Raw genomic sequence first — 20,419 nt, forward strand, 5'->3', positions numbered from 1 at the left:
ACCAAGTTCTTACCGATCCAGAGCCCGTGTCACTAACCAGTCAGCTATTTCAACCTGGCAGACCTTGGCCATCTGCACTCTTTTGTACTAGTCATGTGCATTCCAGTTCTCGAACAGAATCTTTAGAATCGGGTCACTCAAAAGATCTAAAAGCACATGCAGGTATATGCTCTCACCTGGGATTGAACCAAGTTGTTACCAAGCAAGAGCCCGTATCACTAACCAGTCAGCTATTTCAACCTGGCAGCCCTTGGCCGTCTGCACTTATTTGTACTAGTCATGTGCATTCCAGTTCTCTAAAATGAACTGAATCTTTAGAATCGGGTCACTCAAAAGATCTAAAAGCACATTTAGGTATATGCTCACACCTGGGATCGAACCAAATTCTTACCGAGCAAGAGCCCGTGTCACTAACCAGTCGGCTATTTTGACCTGGCAGTCCCTGGCCGTCTTTACTATTTTGTAGAAACGCAACATTTTTGCGACCCCTTTTGCTTCATAAATGTTTAGTTAGGAACAAACCCTAATAAACATTTAACATTTAATAAACAGTTACATTCAATCCTTCCCACAACTCACAATACTCGTTTTGAGTCTACTGCCACCATACACTACCAGTGTTTGTATCTCAAGGCACCACTGTATCTTTAACAAATTGAAATTTGCCTCTCACATCAAGCTATCTGGACCAATCTTCTGATTGGTTTGTCAGCGGAAGCCTAGTTTGACCAACCAATCTCAATTCCAAGTCAGTAAAAGATTCCTCACAATTTCAAGAGTTTCATTGTAGTTGAAGAACATGAATAAATCGTTCTTTCCCCCCTATCTATATAGTGGAGTTTGAAGTTCACAAGGCCAGTGATGTCTTCATAAGGACTGTGGTTACACTTGCAGTGTTCACAGTTTAGCCTGGACGGGAAAGTGAAAGCGAAAATATAAGATACAGTGTGGCGGGAAAAAAAAAAAAATCACAGGAGCGTCTTTATCCACTCTGAGACATATCAGGCTTCAGCTGGTCATTGATGGAAAGCAGATAAGGTTTCACTCTGGCTGGAGATGGGTAATTGGACAGTTTTGGAGCGATAGGAGAGCGCAGAGCCCAGGAGCCATGAAACAGGGCTAATCAAGACTCGGCATCAGTAAATTGTCTGTGAAGGAGCACATCAGGAGTTCTGACAAGATAAGCGAGGCCTTGCTCAAAGGCGGAGCTCTAACAAAGACGCCAAAGAAGTTAGATGGTATAAAAGCCTGAGCCAGTTGTCTTAACGTATGCAAGCTGAGCCATGAAGTGGTGCTAACTTCTTACCCTCTCCATTTTGATCAAATACATTGTATCGTTTAGGTTCGACTATGTCTCGTTCGTGCTAATTATTAGCATGGACCATTATTATAGAAAATTAGTTTGCTTCTTTCAAGTATTTAGATTCAAGAAATTCTTTGTTTTGCTGAAGCATTTTAACACCACCACATAAATGCTTAATTAGCCAGTCAATAGCATTGTGTTAGCATTAAGCTGGTGAATTTCAAGGCTTTCAAGGCAACTTTTATGGTGTAATTCTCAGCAGCACTGTGGTGCACTGCTCAGCATGTTTGCCTCACAGTTCACGGGTGCAGGGTTCGATTCCAGCTATGGCCTTTCTGTGTGGAGTTTGCATGATCTCCCCGTGCTCGCGTTGGTTTTCTCCAGGTACTCCGGTTTCCTCCCACATTCCAAAAAACATCCACCATAGGGCAATTACCCACTCCATATTGTTCGGTGTGTTGCTCCAGGGAGACATAAAACATGAAGGACACCGTAGCTCGAGGACTGGCATTGGTGATCCCTGTCCTATATCATGTTTGACAACTTTATAAGTGTCTAGACAGCTTTCAGTCTGTGGCAATGCCATGTAGAAACTCAACTTCAAATAACTTCTGTGAGTAATCAGCTTCCACTAGCACTTCTGAAAGTTTGCACCATTTACCATGAATCTTGCTGCTGCTAAAAAGAGCTTTTCTTTTAGTCCACCATGATTAGGTTTCCAACTTTGTTGTCCCCCTGCAGCGATTTCCCTGGAAAACAGCATCCTGCGGAACAGGAGCAGGTGGGCTCTTACGTAGATGAGATGGAGTTTGGAGCAAGAATAAAAAAACGGGTGTACTGCTATGTTCATAGAAACTACGCTAGTGAAGCCTCGTTCAGAACATACTCTGCATTTCAAAAACGGTGTCTCCGTTGTCTTTTAAAAACATCCAAAACGCTGCGAGATAGTGAGCTTAGCTTGCGTTCATCCCCCACAGACTACTTGCGAAGACACTGACACAGGCAATTAATTTTGTGTGGGAGACACTTCTAATTGGGCATACAGTAAGTGGGACTTTTCTTGGCTGCGTAAGGCAAAGTGACAAAGAAGTAAAGACCATCTGGTCCCACCGGAGTGAGAAGACATGCTGTACAAATAGAAACAGAAGAAAATTAGACAGCACCTCGCTTCTTATTGGGGAAGGAGTGTTGTTTTATTAAAGCATGTGACACACTTGGCTACTAGATTAGGCAGTGTGGATATCAGGACACAGTCAACGTTATTTATCGGGCACACCAAACCGCAATCTGTCTGGAGTCCCATTTGCCCACATCCCATTTTTTGCTATCTTTTTTATTGGTCTTGGCTGTGATTTTTATTCATGTGCAATTTTTGTTTATCAGAGATTGAGGTCTCGATTTTTGTAGACGGGACATCTGCGGCATATCCTAATTTCTGTGCAAACATAAGGCTCACTGTGGAGAGTGGTCAGTTTGATTGGTGGCAGGAAGTTGGTCTAAAGCAGCGTTCTATTTTTTAATTTAATCTCAATGTGTCATTTTTATTTCTTAATATTTTACCATCTTCTGTCTTAGCTACACACTCTGCTTCAGTCATGCCTGTCAGACCTTCGTGGCAACTTCTTCCCTTACAATGCGACGTCGGTTTTTGAGGGTAAGTCGCGAATGAAGAAGCTGCCTCTTAGTTCCATTAATTCCTAAAGTGTTAAGACATTTATGTTATTGGGTAAACATTATGATACGTTGTTGTGATTAAGGTATTTTGTGTTATTCTCATCGACAGAGGAAACCCACGCAGGCGAAATCCACACAGGAAGTAACCGGAATCAAACCCACAACCTCCAGACAGTGAGGCACACGTGCTAACCAGTCGAACACCGTGCTACCACGACTTGCCCTTGTCTGTGAAAAACATCTGCAGCTCCACAGGTTCATGCCAGATTTACGTCGGCCACAAAAGTATAGCCCTGAGCATCCATTTTAATTTTTATTGTTGGGTTCTTTTGGGTCGCTGGTTTTATCTTGGATACCTGGTACTTCATATTCTAATTCCAATTGCCAAAAAAAAAAAAAAATCAGAGTGAGAAGAACTTGGGTGCTCAAGGTTGAACTCGGCAGGGACAAACTGATCTGACACGGCTGCTGGAACTTGGAAGGAGTCTCAGCAGTGGGGATGAACACGGGGTGAGACAGAAAAGAGCATAGGCGGGAGCCAAGGAGTACGAGAGTGGATTTTCCCTCCTCTCGCCGGGTCTCATCTCATCCGCATGACAGCGCCGCTCGCTCGGCTTTCTAGCGTGACCTCTTTGGCGCGGGGACGAGACGGTGACATTTGCAACAGTTTACATAAACGCTGCGGTGATTAATAGCACTTATTCATACATCAGTCCAACAGAGCAGCTCACTGAAAATTCACACGTGCACCAAAAGAACTGGGATATGCTGTGGCACTTGGGTTGTATAAAAGATAACAAACTCATTTATTACATGTTCATAAATTGACAGACATCACAACATACTTGCACGGTCGCTGTGAGTGCTTGTCACACAGTTGCTAGGTACCACAAGGAAAGGCTACAAAAAACAAACATGCTTTCACATACAAGAGGGGTCAATGCAGCAACAGATTAAAGCCATATTCTGTCATTTGAATGATTTCCAGGGAAGAGAAAACAAAGCGCAGGAGAGTGCCGAAGCTCATTATCATTAGCTTTTATTTCTTAGATTTTTTTTTTCGTTTTTTTAAATGTTTTGCTTACATCAAATAGAACAAACATACATTGGCACATGCAAAGTCAACACTTTGTGGTGCTTCTCATTACCATCCAAATGCCATTGAACACAGACCGCTTATCTATTTTAGTACTCCAAACATGAAAATAGTCTCAAATATTTACAAAAAATATAGTACAATGCCCATCACTCAAATATAATCATCATGTGGGTTAGACTTTTTTTTCTTTTTAAAATTTCATTTGTGTAAAACAAAATACTGTATGTGGCAGAGCTCGCTGTTCAAGGTTCAATTTGATGTACTTGGAGCAAATAGAGGCACAGAAGAAAATCACTTAGAAACAATACAGAAGAAAAATCAGATAATGGCAACCCCAAGAGAATATGGCTTTAATGACATTGTAAAACAAAGTATCTCAAAAGCACATCCTCTGTTCTTTATGCCCTCGTCCGCGGCGACCCCTTTTAGCGGTCAGCTTCTTCTCTGCTCGAGGCCGCCGGGTTAAAACCTCCACAAGATGTAGTCGCAGCAGCCCGCAGCACTACGTAGTCTCACTCAAGTCCGGATGGAGGTTGGATGCGCTCCGCCATCCTCTGTGTGAGCGCTCGGGTGCTGCAGGACGTGCTGGGATGCTCGCAAGCCTCTCCTGGTTCCTCTGGAGCTTCCCTTTTTCTTTTCAATCACAAATGACACACGAGCAGCATTCATTCTCCAGCACATCAGATCCTGAGGTTGTTATAATTCACGTACGTCTTCTTGGTGGCTTGACCTAAAGAAGGAGAGAAAGAAGAAGATTGTGCAAAAGTCGAAAATAAATTAGGGCTTCATGATTTTGAAACGTAATTTACTTGCATTATTTTCCCCACCTTTGAATTTGATAGCTCGTTCAGCCCTGGCTTAAAATAATTCTATGGCTGTCCATTAAATATGTCTACTTGATATTGGTCTAAAAAAAGTACTGCTCAGATGCGCTGGAAAAATATCAATGAAGTCTATTTTAATTGATTTTCACTTGACTTTCATCTTTGACTACAAAAAATCTTGAGTCTTTACCGGGGGGTTAACAAGGAAGAAAATCAGTTGTGTTATTCACTCGCCCATTATGCCACCCAAAACAAAACCATCCTTCAAATTTGCAAGAAAATATACGCCTTCTGCTTTGGTAGCTAGCTATTCTTCTCACCAGCTGTGAGCAATGACAAGCAATGTGCTCTGGGCCCGCGTATCATTTGCACTCAATGGCACAGTGCAAGCTCACCTTCTATTTTCACGTTAACCAGCAATAAAGAAAAACAAACACTCCACAAGTGGGCACCGAGCAAACGCGATGTGCGTCGAGTGCGGATCGCCATGGAAACGAGCAGAGCGCTTGCCTCACCGTCGCAGCGTGCGCTCGTGTGTCCTTCTGTGATGCGGTTTCAATCGTTCAAAGTGTGCGGCTTCCATTTGAGATCACGCCGACTCGTCACGACTTGTGCGAGGTGTTCGAGGAAAGGATTTAAGTTTGACGGGTCAAAGGTGGTGTGGGGGATTCTATTTTTCTTGTTGTGGAATACACTCAGTGAGCCAGTCAGTCAGTCAGTCAGTCAAAGAGGCTCACATCTGTCATCCTCCTCGCACAATACAGAAGGTCGAAGTATTCTGCCCTAATTAGATAGATTCTCATTCTACTGCTTTAATGTTGCTATGGCAACAAACTCCCCTGGGCTATGCAATTAAAGTCGCACCATTTCTTTGCAGCGTTTTGTAGTCTCGCGCTGCAACTATGATGAATAAAACATCACATGTACTACAGAGTTTTGCTAGTTACTATAAGCAGCATTCAGAAACACCAGCCAGCCAATCTAAGAGCAAGTGTATGTCAATTTGTGTGTATTCTATGCTTTTAATATTTATAATCATACACATACTGGATGCGTAACAACCCATGTTTTCTATCCCTCTGGTTTGTCAGTAATTGATGATGAACATGACCTGAAAATCATCAAGAATGTTTGTCGATGCTTGCCTGGCTCATTTACCTGCAGTAGTGCCTTGAGATAAGAATCTAGTTTGTTCCATGACAACACTGTAACTCAAAATAATTTTTCCCAATTGAAATGAATGGAAATAACATTAACCAGTTCCCACCACACACCCACGTTTTATAAAGCACTTTTCTGGACACTCAAAGACACTTTACAGTGTCACTCATGCACTCACACGCTGGTGGTGGTAAACTATGTACACTACCGTTCAAAGGTTTGGGGTCACAAAATTGTTTGGGTGACCCCAAACTTTTGAACGGTAGTGTATATATTTAGATAATTATTTATAGATTATATATATAATCTTCTGTGTAAAAAATCGTATAATATATATGTATACTTATATTCATAGATTATATATAATCTTATACAAATATAAAATATAATTTATAATATTTAATTCATAATATTTTATTATAATAATATTTACACTACCGTTCAAAGGTTTGGGGTCACCCAAACAATTTTGTGACCCCAAACTTTTGAACGGTAGTGTACGTATGTATGTATGTATGTATGTAGCCACAGTTGCCCTGGGGTAGCCTGACAAAAGCGTGGCTGCCGGTGTGCGCCTACGGCCCCTCTGACGACCCACATAGATTTGCACCCAGTGTGAGTGGCAAGGTGTGTGAAGTGTTTTGCCCAAGGACACAACGACACAAGACTTAGAGCGGGATTGGAATAGCTGAACCTCCGGTCACTGAACGACCCTCTCTACTAGGCCATGGCTGCCACAAAACAGTATGTAGCAAACCCAAGGTCATTTTACTTTGAAAAATTGTTCAGAAATCAAATTGTTGAGCTTCCACTGTATGTGTATGTGTGTGTGATATTTATTGTTCTCATTATAAATAACTTTTGGAGGGTGGACTGGGATGGAGAAATGACATTTCCATTCCTTTCAATGGGGAAAGATAATTTAAGAGTATGCATGATTTGCATTAAGAGCATGGTTTGGGAGCAAATCTGACTCGTATCTCAAAGCATAACTGTATGGTAATTGCAGTTTAAATTGAGGACATTGAAGGATGACCATTTCAAATGAGACCAATTGTGGCTTTTTTTTTGCAAAGCCATTAGTCCCCATCAATACTAGTGCAAATGTTCAGAAGTTCTCATCATAATCCTATAAATCACTCCGAGTCGTCTCCTCCAGGGCTGACAGGCCCTGAAAGCGAGGTATTTGGCGCTCTGATGGTTACAGGCAGTGACGGACAGTCTCTGGGGACTTCGGAGCCACAGTTCAGGTTTCAGGGCGGTCATGCACATAAATTCACCATTAATAAATGTCACTTCCACTGCTGCAAAAAAAGGGGGCACAAGGGGGGAAAGGGTACAGGATGGAGAGATAAGGCGAGAAGACATTCGTGGAGGTGAAAGGCCCACAGAGCAGATGACATGATGCACTCATGGGATGGCATCCTGTAGACCAAATGACCCACTTTTGATGCTGTGCTGTGACAGATGCAGAGGTTTGGAACACCCCACCCCTGTGGAGCATGTATTGCCCCATCGGCCGCATGCGTAATTCCGACACTATCTCTTGATGCACCGACTCCCCGACTGACCGCGATCATGCGCAAATTCAGGAAAAGCACATGAGCTCATGACAGATGAGTATGACAACTGTTGGCTGTTTGGAGACGTTCCAGGGAATAGCTGTCATCCCATAGACATCATTCAGGGCTTGTGAGGGGCTGGTGCACCTGTGGGCGCCGTGATGCTTCCGTGTGATTAGAAGCGTTGCGGGAGAGGAGGCGTTTGGCGCATATGATGTATGATTTGCATGAGCCGCCAATCATCTCCATCTTCCTTCCCAACAAGGAGCGATGCATTTGGCGAGCCTCAAATGACTGCGTTTTTTTTCTAGGTGTAAATTTTGGGACACCTGCAGCTTGACTTTGTGAGGGTAACGGGTTTGTTGAAGCCTTTGACCTGCTCGGTAATCAATGGCAGAGTACATTTGGACAAACAAGGATTCAAATCAATGGGCAATTTTTCATTGTCGTCGCCAGTCGTATCGTAGTTATGGTTTCCCCGGGCTGTGATGGCTGAGAAAATTAATATATACAGTAAATGTATAATCACCTAAATATTGTTGCTATCGGGTGGAATGTGAAGTGTTGAAAATAGCCTGAGCGCAAATCTATGAGCACTCTTGGACTCTTGAACGGTCTGAAAAGTGTTGAATGATTTAACCTCTTCTTGACTCCATGGAAACCTCGTGGCATTAGGGCTCCTTAAAAAAAACATGAGTGAAAATAGTTGGCCGGATACGTTTATACATTTAGTTTTGGCTGGATACGTTTATATTTGAAAAGTGTCAAATACTCTTCTCTTGTTGTTGATTTGTCCATATTATTCTAATCAATGACAGAGTTTTTTTTTGCAATTTAAATTAGTATTGCTCGTAATATCTGTAAAGGATTTACATTCAGGTACTGATATGCCAAAATTAAAATGACAAATTCATTAGGCAAAAAACATGAAGTGGAGACATTTTACTAGTAGGCCACAGAATGATGTGGCAGGTCAGTTTGGAGTTTTAACACCTGTGATTTTGAGTCTTTCACAAAACCCCACACAACCACGCAGTAAGGCCAGAGCCAAGATTTAAACACAAACCTCAGAACTGCAAGGCAGAGGTACAGAATATTGAGTCACTAAGTTACCAGTGTGCTTTTATATATATATATATATTTATATATATTCTTGGACCTCAAGACACCATAAAGAAACGACAGTTCTCTCGCCTACTGCATGACTTGCCTTTGTGGCAAGACAAAGATGTGCCCCGACATTGAAGAAAAGCAGCAAGCACGGGTTCGCACACAAACATCTATACGTACAAAGAATGTCATTTATATAAGTAAAAAAAACAAAGAGTTTGTGGACAAAGACTTTTTTCCCAACACTTAATTAAATATACAATATCAGAAAAAAATGCCCTGGTACAGCTAACAGTTACAGCAACAGGAACTGTAATTCCCTTCCTCGTCAGCTCTTTCTATTTCCGCTTCCATTTTATTGATGTCGGACAGAATCCTTACTATAGTAGTCTCAATAATGACCACTTTCCCTCCAAAAATGTCATCCAGCCTTTGTTAAATTTTAGTTTATTGCCCAGCCTTACAATGAGCTCTCTAAGCGCCGCAATAGGCAAATACTAATCTGCACTCAAATTTACCTTTGCGGCGGACCACCGATATCATGTTACAAGGCTTTCACGGAGAAAGGAATAGCCAGAGTTTTACGACACTTCTGAGGCACTTCAAGTGGCCAAGAGACTAAAAACATTTGCCCTTAAGGTAAATTCAGATCTTTCCATTTGTTAATATCGTGTAATAACAGATGACGTGGGAATATACCAACGATGTCGATTTGTGAAAATATTTGAAATTGATTTTCAAGATTCAAGAGTTTTTATTTGCCATGTTTGAGCGTGCCAAACAAGGAATTTGACTTCGGTAAATCACAGCCTCGGATATTTATTCGGATATGGAGGGTTTTTACCTGACCTGGGTGATTGATCAAAGAGCCTGGCTCACAATCCTGGTTTTAGTTCCGGTTATTAGTCCCAGAGATGGTTGCTCATAAGTGTTCCACACAAAACACATCCAGGCACCCCTTTATGGACCTTACTTTGTGCACTGCGGCCCAATCACGCTGGAACAGCTTCCTCAAATTTCCCACAACGTTGGTTACAATACAGTCCAACTCATTGACCAATGTGTCTGAGACAGTTATCAAATTAATAATTAACAAATCCATTCATTAAATATGTCCCTGTAGTGTATTTCAACCGCACACAAACCCACAAGCCGACACCCGAACCTAACTAATCATTGTGATAATGTCGAGTCAGAGCGTGGTGGTCTGAGTAATGCTTCTCTGCTCTATAGACGGATTATCCCCTTCCATTCCATTGATAGAACTCTCAATTCTTCTCCTTCTTCAGATCTCTCTGTCCCTCCACTTCTTCCAGCGGACTCGGGTTAAAGGTCTCGGAGATAACTGATACCATGTTCTATAGGCATTAGACGTGCTTTTTACCCCGCCACACAACCAATTAAATTGGCCAAATGGGATTTCTAAGTTCAAGAAAGGAAGTCTAAGAAAAAAAGGGGAAGTGGCAGAAAGACATATCACTTTAGCCTCTAGGGGAAGCCATTTAAAAAACTCAATAGCACAGATATAAACATAGATCCTATGACATTTCGTAGAAGTTCAGCAAAATAAGCTTTGTCAATGAAAGGAAGATATAGCTGTCAGGTGTATGGTAGTGTTTAGCTTATGTATGAACTGACGCTTCCGCTGTGGTTTTGTGTGTCGTTGACATGATGTAAAGGTTACTCACTCATAGGGTCAGCAGCAGGGTTCTCACATAGCTCAGTCTTGGCTTCTCCGTTGGGTCTCTCACTGGGCTTCTGGGACAAGCGTGACGACATGGTCGCGGCTGTCACCACCGCCTTGAAGCTACGTTTCCTCTTCTGTACGTTGAGCTCGGGATGGAAGATAATGATGTACACCTTGGGCATGTAGAGCATGCCCAGTGCTACCGAGGCACTGAGATTCATGGAAATGGTCAGGGTCGTCGTCTGGATGTAGAGCTAGGAGGAAGCCAAAAAAAACAAAACAAAACAGAGTTTAATTCAGGATAACGAGGAGGTAATGGGTCTGAATACGTTTTTGTGTGAGATTCAGATCTTGGAATTGATGCAAATCAAGTTCAGTAATAGCTTAACATCACTGAATATCACTCCCATGGCAAAAACCTAACAAGAACTTGGGCTAAACGGTTTTGGAATATTATATGTAATTGAGATTTTTTTCCCTCAATATTGTGATAAGTCAATGTTTGATTAATATTTAAACAAAAGCAATAAATTAATATGTGCAGTATAAAATAAATAATATCCAAATTACTACATGTAATATAAAATATTTAGAGCCTGCTATTTATAAAAATGGCTATCTTAGTAATGCAGGTCAGTTCCAATTTATTTGCCCGTGTTATATGTTTATTTCAAATAAGGTAGACGCGATATCATAGGAAAGATTATTAAACATGCTATAAATTAAAACACAGCATTAACTTTGTCAAGTTAGACTTTTATGCTATTCTTGATTGTACCTAATGTTGCAGCCATGTTTGTCAAACCTAAAATTATGTCGATAATCAGACCCTGATATCAGATGTATTTATGTGTAAAAAGAGCAATTAATCATGGCGGAACATCATCCAATCCAACCTGTGTCTGCAAGCCTGATACAAGCACACAAATTTCAACCGCTGGAGAGTCACAAGGCATCATCTGAGCACACTCCTTCCCACCAGCGCGCCCACTCCTCCTCTTGTCGAGATTGACAGACCCGGGCCTAGTTCTTCCATCTCAAGTTTCCCTTCGTGTCAGGCGTCTCATACGGCCTCTGCAGCATGTCTGGGCTATAGCAAAACACTTGCATGTAAATGCAACTGCAATAAATGACTGGCAATGGTCTCTGTATTTTTGACAGCGCCTTCATTTGTCTTCCTGCAGCGCCGCATGCAGTCGTCTGGGAAGGCTTTCAGCGCGTTTTTGTGTTAAGATCATTCAGGGGACGGCCATTGATGTGCGGCGCGCACTTACATTCTAACCGTGACGTGCCGCCACACTTACATAACACCTTTCACATTCTCCTCTCACAATTGTGATCTTATGTAACCCACATCACGCAGTTGTTTAACTGTGGATTATTTATGTTCCTAAAGGGACGGATGGAGCCTTTGGTTTCATTTGAGGGTCGCTAGAGGAGAGCACATAGCTGTTACAGGAGCACATCATTAATCCAGTGTTTCCCAACCTTTATCGAGCCAAAGCACCCATTTTACAGAAGTAAAATCACCCGGCGCAACACCAAGCAGATATACTGGAATGGTAATCTCATTTTATCTTTCAAATGGAATTTATTCAGTGTGATGTATGGGCTTGTTTGATTGAACACAAAGACGATATACTTGAAGAAAGTCATTTAAGTTATTATGATGAACTTGATAAATGCAACAGACGGGAACACAAGTTTAGTGAACACAACTCAAATCAGAGGTTTTGTAGATAGTGAGCAATTTTTCTAAAAAAAGAACCGTAAAGCTAGTTAATGCCACTCCTAGTTAAATTTACTGTCAAACTAGACATGACACAAAGACACTTACATATTGTGTGTTTTAAAAGAGTCACGCAATGTTGCCTTACACTTGCTTAATGCCATAGTCGCGGTGTTAAAATCCTTTCAATCAGGGTTGCCTAACCACCATTTCGCATCGAAAGACAGTGCTGAGCTGTAAAGAAGAACGAAATCCCGATTGGCCTAAGCAAGTAAAAAAAAAAAATGACAGCATTCGCCCACTGGCGACAAGGCAAATCTAACGATGGATGGAATACAGATGGAAATTATATTTATGCGTCTCTTTTCAAATTGATTAATTAAATAAAAATCCACAAAATCTAGGAAATGATTCTCGTGTGGATGTTTCATATTCCGATATGCGTTTCAGTAGTTGTGAAAGTCTTCTTAATTTAATCATGATGCAAACTGTTCAATTATTTACATTCTAATTGATTATACTATTATATTATTTTATAAAGTAATTATAGAGTGCTGTTTTCCTTGCTAAAAACACATTACAGCATTTATTATTTTTGGGTGAAAGAACTGGAATGTATTCATGGCATTTCCATTTATTTCAGTGGGAAGGGTGATTTGAGAGACTGTTCATCACTGGCAAAGATAGATTCCCAAAGATATATTCGTAATTACTAAGTAATCATTTTCTGGCAAATCAAGCAAAATTGGATCATTCCCCACAGTGCTCCCTGATGATTTCTCCCAGTACACTAGCTGGGAATCACGGCACTAATTTACCTCATTTAAAAGCATCACACGTCACTTGTACTGCCGTCTGTCTGCTGGTGGTAGGCGGACAACACTGTAATAAACACATTAGCTAGCACGCTGAATCTGCAGGGGAGGCGGTGGCGAGACGAAATCACTAAGGGAAGGAAATGAAGCGGTGCCGTTATTTGCATACACTTTCTGTAAACAGCATGACTAATGCTAATTTCTTGAGCAGGACGCCAGCTCATATACATCCAGGATACTTTTGTCTTCTGATCTACACCAATGGAACATCGTCATGCACACATATTACGTGCACAGACTTTCCATCCCTTCCTGCTTCTCTGCGGGGGAAGGCATGGAGCCTGCACACCATGCATTAGTAACCACATGAGTATCACCATGATCTCCAAGCATGCTGTTTCTACAGAGCTGTACCAATGTGTCATTTTTATGTGAACTTCTTTTGAGATATTAGGGCAACCAATAAAAGCAGTGTGCGCCCATGGCGTAGGATATAATCACCAGAGATTCCCCACCTCGTGTTTCTATGTTTAGTTGTAGCCGGTATCCATAGCAACACTACCCGGTTTGGAGTGCAGCGCAACGTGACTGGAAGAATCTTTTTTAATGAGATTTTGATGCCTTCAACCCTTTTACAGCTGATTTATTGACCGCACAGAGGTTTGCTGGCAAGCATTAGACGCTCTCTCACATTCATCACACCCGAGTAAAACACCAAAGTGTAGCAATGCGGGTTGTCATTCCCTCACATACAGCGCACACACGCACTAAAAGGCATACAAACGCGGCCGAGCCATTCTCTAATCACCACCGTTTGAGCTTGACCCAATTTCCTCGCCCTCTCACCCACCCCTTAAATGTCACAAAACATCCATAATTAATTTGTGTTGCTTTAACATAAATAAATACATGAAGTCATTTGGAACAGCTGCTCGGGAACTCTCTATTTATAGGCGCCGTAATGATTTATTAACGGCCTCATCAGAAATCGAGCGCCCGCTTTTGAACGTTACATCTCATTGACAAGGCCCAACGCAACATCCAGCCACAACAAATGACACGTCTTCACTTTAGACAAAAAGCTGTTGAGCGTAATTCACATAATTATAGCCACCAGGGATACACTTAGTACGAAGGCAATTTAGAAGGCTATGGTTGAGTAGCACGGATGCGCACGGTGATGAGGACTTGATTCAGTAAGTGACAATCAGGATGGCCGCACAATAATGGATCTGGGGAATTTGGGTTTCCTCTCAACTACCTGCATGTTTTTTTGTTGTCGGGGCTGGCCTACTTTCTAGCCTGGCCTGTGCCATGAATAACTCTGTCTGGCTGTGCTGCAAAGCCCGAAACCACTCTGGCATTACTTCAGGAGATCTCGCCAATGAAGGTCTGAATGTGTTTTTTGTTTTTTTGTCCCGGAGAATAACACAAGGGAGAGGATGCATTTTTTCATGACTGGGTTAAGATATAGTGCTCATTTGTTGGAAATCAGTATTTCAGGGAAGGCAATTACTACAAAGCTTTGAGGAACGTTTAATCAATTTCTTTCACGTGAAATAATTCAGATCTTGATCCTGAGGAATGGCTGCAGGTTGTGTCCTGACCTGTTAAGCAAGGTCCCGGAACCACTTATGGGAAACAGGAGGTGTGATGCTTTGTTGAATTCAGGGTCGCGTTTTGAACATTGTAAAGAAAAAAAATATTCCCAGGATGATACTAAAGGGTTCAAATTTAATGTGAATACAAATGTGGAACATCTTCCTTCTTTCAAGGTTTGGGTTAATAAAACCTTCCTGCAGGATGTGAGAAAACATTGAAAACTGCACTTCTGAAAAGTTTCACGATGTTGGGATGCATTTATTTCGCTAACAATGTAGTTGTGGGTAGTTATGCATCTGAAGCCAACAATATCCACATTGCACTTAAGCTTCTTTTTGTATGTGTGAAATGATCCCAAACCTGGCATATTCACTGTCTTTTACGTGCTCTTTCCTTCTGGCTTCCACTTACTGCTTTGTGGAATAGTTAGGGTGGAAAAATCATCACAGTAAATTCACCCGATAAAGTGACAAATCTGTGGTATATAAAATTAGGTATGTATGATGAACAAAATCTGATTTACAGGGAAGCTGCAAAAAGTAAAGTGCAATACGGTGAATGAAAACTGTCCTCACAGAGGTATATTCTTTATCTTCTGCGAAGAACGACAAATATTACTGTGGCTTACGGATGTTTTTCAATTTAGTCCATGTTTATATCAGAATGTGTTTATTATGCTGGCCCAAATGGTCAAGTGGCACACACCAAAGTGAGCAGCACAATGTCCATTGAAGTGAATGTGGCAGATACTCTTCAATTTTTTTACATTCTATTTAATTGTCTTTTTTGTATGTTTTTTTTAAAGTACAAAACATTTTTTTAGTCACCTGAAAAGTGATAATTTTGGAGGTACGAGCATTCTGAGTGTTTTAAGCCATGGAGATGGTAATGGAACAAATCAAACACACCTCTCAAGGGACCATCTATTTGGTAATTATTTTATGGAGCGGCAAGATGAAGAGCAAAACTAAGTTGCTGAGGGAGAGCCAAGCGCTTCAAGAAAAAGGTTAAAGCAGGGTCTCTCTATTTTATTTATGGGAGTTCAGTTCATATCAGATGTCAGCAACAATATTAGACGAGGTAGTCGATGTCATGATGTTTTCGTCTCGAGACTTGAGTGACGAAGACAAACAAGCAAAAGCGTCAATATTTCCAACGTGCGCACATCCCGAGTCCTGTCAAACAACTTGATTGGACGGCGCTATTATTTCCATGCTCCATTCTGCTCTCATTTGTATAGAATTGCTTATTAGATGTGACACCACTGTCAGTGACTTGAGGGTGCAAACTTGCTTTTAAGCCAGATGAGTGTCTTGTCAGTGATTAGAGTGCCGCATGTTTCAACACTTGCATGGCAGCGCTTGACGATACAAAAGGATGCTTCGTGATTATCCGCTCAAATTTCACTTTGCTCGTATTAAAGCTGAGTCGAGATTTTCACATCTGGGTTGAAGGCTGCAGGCTATTCTCACAGAACAATGGGCCACATTAATTTATGAAGAAAATGGCCTGCGCTAATTAATATTTTACCCCAGAAACACTTGCAAGCGACATGAACAAATGGAACAAAACTAAACTCCACAATTGTTCTACTGATTAGTGAGTGAGGAGTAAGAAGAGACCTCAATTTATAAAAATTATATTGTCATTTATATTGTCAATCAATGACATCATTGATCCCCTACGCTACCCAGCAGGCTTTTGTCACGTTCACAGCAAACTTGGTTTTCCTTCTGTTGTCATTAGTGTCGGTTTAGGCTTGGAGACACCGCTCCATGTTGGGCAAAGCGTACCCGCCATGAGCGCGGCAGGGCTCCCCCGGCGCTAAGAGCGTAACTCCGTTAACCCTGTTCATTAATTAACTGCTAAATATGACAAGAGGGAGCAGCACGACAGAGCACGCCTTGCGTTGTAAACAATAGTGCACTAGGATGTGGCATTTGGTGACATGAGGCACGTTGCCTCTGGCCACAATTAAACAGTTTTAAAGACTTGACTTCATCGTGCTGTCAATGCTCTCATGCCCAAGCCCCATGTACATCAATACATTGTACAATGTCTGCATCACACTTCAATCTGCCATGAAGGAGATACAATTTTAAAAAGGTTCAAACTAAAGTTTTTAGTCACTTCATTGTTACTAAAAATCAGGTTCAGCTCATTTGTTAATGAGGAAATGTTTTATATTCAAGTCATATTTCTCACTTATTTTTTCCCTCTAAATTCCTTCCTTGGGGCATTGCAGAAAACGTTAAGCACTGGGAAAACTACTTGAATATTTCTGTGGATGTTCAGTAAACAGTACACAGGTGCACTTAAAATGTTACAAGCTGCCAAGGGAAAATGGATGGCAGGCGCAGCGCCAGGATTTTTCTCTAGAGACTAAAAGGGGGCTTGACTGATACATAGGGGACTGAGAAATAATTTAAAAATATGTTTTAGAATATCAAATAAAAATGCTGGAGAGCCTTACCTGGGGCAACATAGATTTCTGGCGGGGCTTTAGCACCCCCTAGCCCAAGTGTAGTGCCATCAGACACGAGACAATGGCTACAATTCTAGAAAAGATAATATCTAGATATATATAGATCATAAATAAATAATAAAAAATCTAGATTTTATATACACATACATATATATACATACGTATATATATTTGTGTACATATATACATATATACATACATATATATACATATATACATATACACATACATATATACATATATATATATATATATACATATATATATATATATATATACATATACATATATACATACATATATACATATATATATATATATATATATATATATATATATGTATATATATATATATATACATACATATACACTACCGTTCAAAGGTTTGGGGTCACAAAATTGTTTGGGTGACCCCAAACTTTTGAACGGTAGTGTAAATATTATTATAATAAAATATTATGAATTAAATATTATAAATTATATCTTATATTTGTATAAGATTATAAAAAATCTATGAATATATGTATACATATATATTATAAGATTTTTTTACACAGAAGATTATATATATAATCTATAAATAATTATCTAAATAAATATATACACTACCGTTCAAAAATTTTGTGACCCCAAACTTTTGAACGGTAGTGTATATATACGTATATATACGGTTTTATCATGGATATATATATATATATATATCCATGATAAAACCGTGATCCATGAAAAAACGCGCTCCAAATTAACTGGCTTTAACAGACACTCCTTCCCCTTCATTAGTCTGTTAAATTGAGATTCCACTGCATATCTTCATTTTAAGCTTTGCATTACTTTTACATTTATAAATTCACTTGCTTAAAGAGAAGCATTCTATTCTAACCATATTCTATATCCTCATCTAAAAACCAAATGAAAAATAGAGCCAGCATCCTCATGAGTATTGTCATCTTGGGGGATGTTAACCTAATTTCTAAATAAAAGGCAGACACTTGAGTTCCATTTTGCTTGAAAGGTTTAACAGACTGCATGAAAATGACTGAACAACGAATGGGATTATTATTTGGAACGTGACCACAATTGTGCCCCAGCGGGGAAAAATGTGTTTTTTTCCCAACGACAGGAGTAGTACTAATATTTCCTAATGATCCTCAGCCACCGTGACTGTCTTTGAGTCACGTGGGGTACATGAACATGTTACATGCACCTAAGAGGTTTTTCCAACATGTTTCCAAGAATGTCGTCTCATGACACGAGCCTCTCGCTCTCCCTTTTCTTTCGTGACCAACTCTAGTGGAAGTTACACTCGGAGGACCGGGGAGTGCCTGGGGGTGGGAACGTATCATCACGCTGCAGAGGAGTGCGGCTGTGTTCTGTGGTCAAAGATGAAGAGCACGATGAAGACGCTACAGCATCTTACGTCTATCTACACGGGACTTTTTCCCACTCGGTATGCCATTTGAACATTTTTGTGGTGTTTCCCCCCCATTTACCAGGATAGTCTAGATCTTAGTTTGCCTATGTTTCCGACATTTAGGCCTGTAGTTTTATTTCTGCCGAAAGTCATGAGTCAGCTGATTTGGAATGCTGGTGATTCTCAGCATCATTACCTGAATGTGCTGAGTAGCAGGTGCACAACTGGGGGAAGAGAGATGTGTCCTGATCATTTGTTGCTGTATTCACATGACTACCCTCGACATGAGTTTTAAATGAGCCAAGCAGACGGAGGGGAAAAAAACGAAGGGGGACAAAAGGGGTCGCAGGTGTGGAAAATAAGGCCGTCTGACCGGAACAGAAAAAGCACAGTGAATAATACCAACGTACACAGAACAGGGACATCATACTAAAGTGGTTCCTTTCGATGCAAGTGACTTGACATACAAGATTATTAAGACTGATAACTTGCGAACGCAGACTTGAGATTCGAATGCCGCATGATGGCAGTGAAGTCAACACACTATTAAATAATAAACAATTCATCACCTGCCTGCGCAAAAAAAGTTTGTTTAATTACACTTCTGGCTGCGTTGCAGTCAAACTAAACATAAAACAAACAGAATTTTACTTTAGGCATTTCAGTAAAAGTCAGCCTAATGCTAATGCTGATTAGTATTTATGTTGTAACAGTATTCACACTCATATTTTTTACCCTCTGCGTATAACAACTCATTGTAGTGCCAGATAGGAGTTCAGACATCGCAATGAAGTGTTATTATGAACCGCGCTAGAATATTTGGTAAGTCACGCCCTGCATCAATATGATTGCCTGCTTCATCCAGTTAGGATGGGCTAGAACTACAGTGGGATTCACAATGAATGCCTTAAGGAAGGGTATATCCATCTGTGTGTCTTATACTGCCCCCAGATGGCCAAGGCAGTTACAACAGACGAAGCAGCATTCAATTGATGCAGCGTAACAAAATATATTTAATTCTTATTATCCATCCATCCGTCCATTCTTAGCTGGCACACATGGACATACTATTCACACATTTTAATTCTATGTAATTGTTACTGTATGTTTTTATAAGGTAAATGTTGCAGAGTGCTATTCGACCTCTTCAAAATACAAATTGCAATTTTTTTTTGGAAAAGGTGATTTGAGATATGCATGTTAAACGTATCTCACCAATGCACCACTGAATTCTTTTTTGAATCCGTTCACATCTTTGGCTTGAATTTATTTTTTCTAGACAATTTCATATCTTAGCGAGACAAAATAAAAAAAAAAGTCCACAAAATGTCTTGATTCCATGTCAGAAGCTTGGCACATGCATGATGTTTTTTCCCCCCAGTCTGGATTTTATTAATTTAAGACAAGATGTACAGTTTTTAAAAAGCAAATGCTTGCTCATGCTGAAAACATGGGCATGAGTTGAAATATGAATAAGATCTCCTTAACTACAGTGCTGCCGCTGCTGCTGCTACTGCGGCAGTGGCTTCTTACAGGACATGCAAAGGCACTTCTCACTATCTGCGGCAAGGGAGCAAGTCGACATGCAGCCACAGAGGCCATTAAACCAGGACTCTGTGGTGTGAACTGACAGGCAAAGGAGGAGTTAACTGCATAAGAGGAAAGGAAAACACATTAGTGCCTCGCTACTCTCTGTGAGTAACATAATGAACTCCTAATCGCTGCTGAGGGTGTAATTCGTCTATGAAATCAGCGCCAAATTGAGATGAGGAAAATCACTTTCTGATCCATCTCAAGCAGTTGCTTAGCAGGACGGATATCGAGTGCCGGAGTTCTCCAAAGGTTCGCCATAAGTAACGCTTTCCTGTCAGCATCGATATTCTGTCAAGGGAAAACTTCCCTTGCATTCTGTTTTCTGCACAAATGTCGGCAGGCAACACGCACGTCTCGTGAGTGG

At 40.7% G+C, this 20,419-nt stretch overlaps 1 protein-coding gene across 1 annotated transcript in view; it reads right to left on the reverse strand.

Moving 5' to 3' along the window:
• Positions 1 to 3,754: 3,754 nt before the first annotated feature.
• Positions 3,755 to 20,419, reverse strand: part of LOC119135326 (metabotropic glutamate receptor 7) — a 94,701-nt gene continuing 78,036 nt past the window's right edge. Inside the window, exons 9-10 of the mRNA XM_037272803.1 lie at positions 10,422 to 10,674; positions 3,755 to 4,806 (exon numbers count right to left, since the gene is read on the reverse strand). Coding sequence (XP_037128698.1) covers positions 4,757 to 4,806; positions 10,422 to 10,674 — 303 coding nt within the window. The 3' untranslated portion in view covers positions 3,755 to 4,756. The remainder of the gene's footprint in view (positions 4,807 to 10,421; positions 10,675 to 20,419) is intronic.

Source organism: Syngnathus acus, chromosome 2, assembly GCF_901709675.1.
Source record: "Syngnathus acus chromosome 2, fSynAcu1.2, whole genome shotgun sequence".
NCBI lineage: Eukaryota > Metazoa > Chordata > Actinopteri > Syngnathiformes > Syngnathidae > Syngnathus > Syngnathus acus.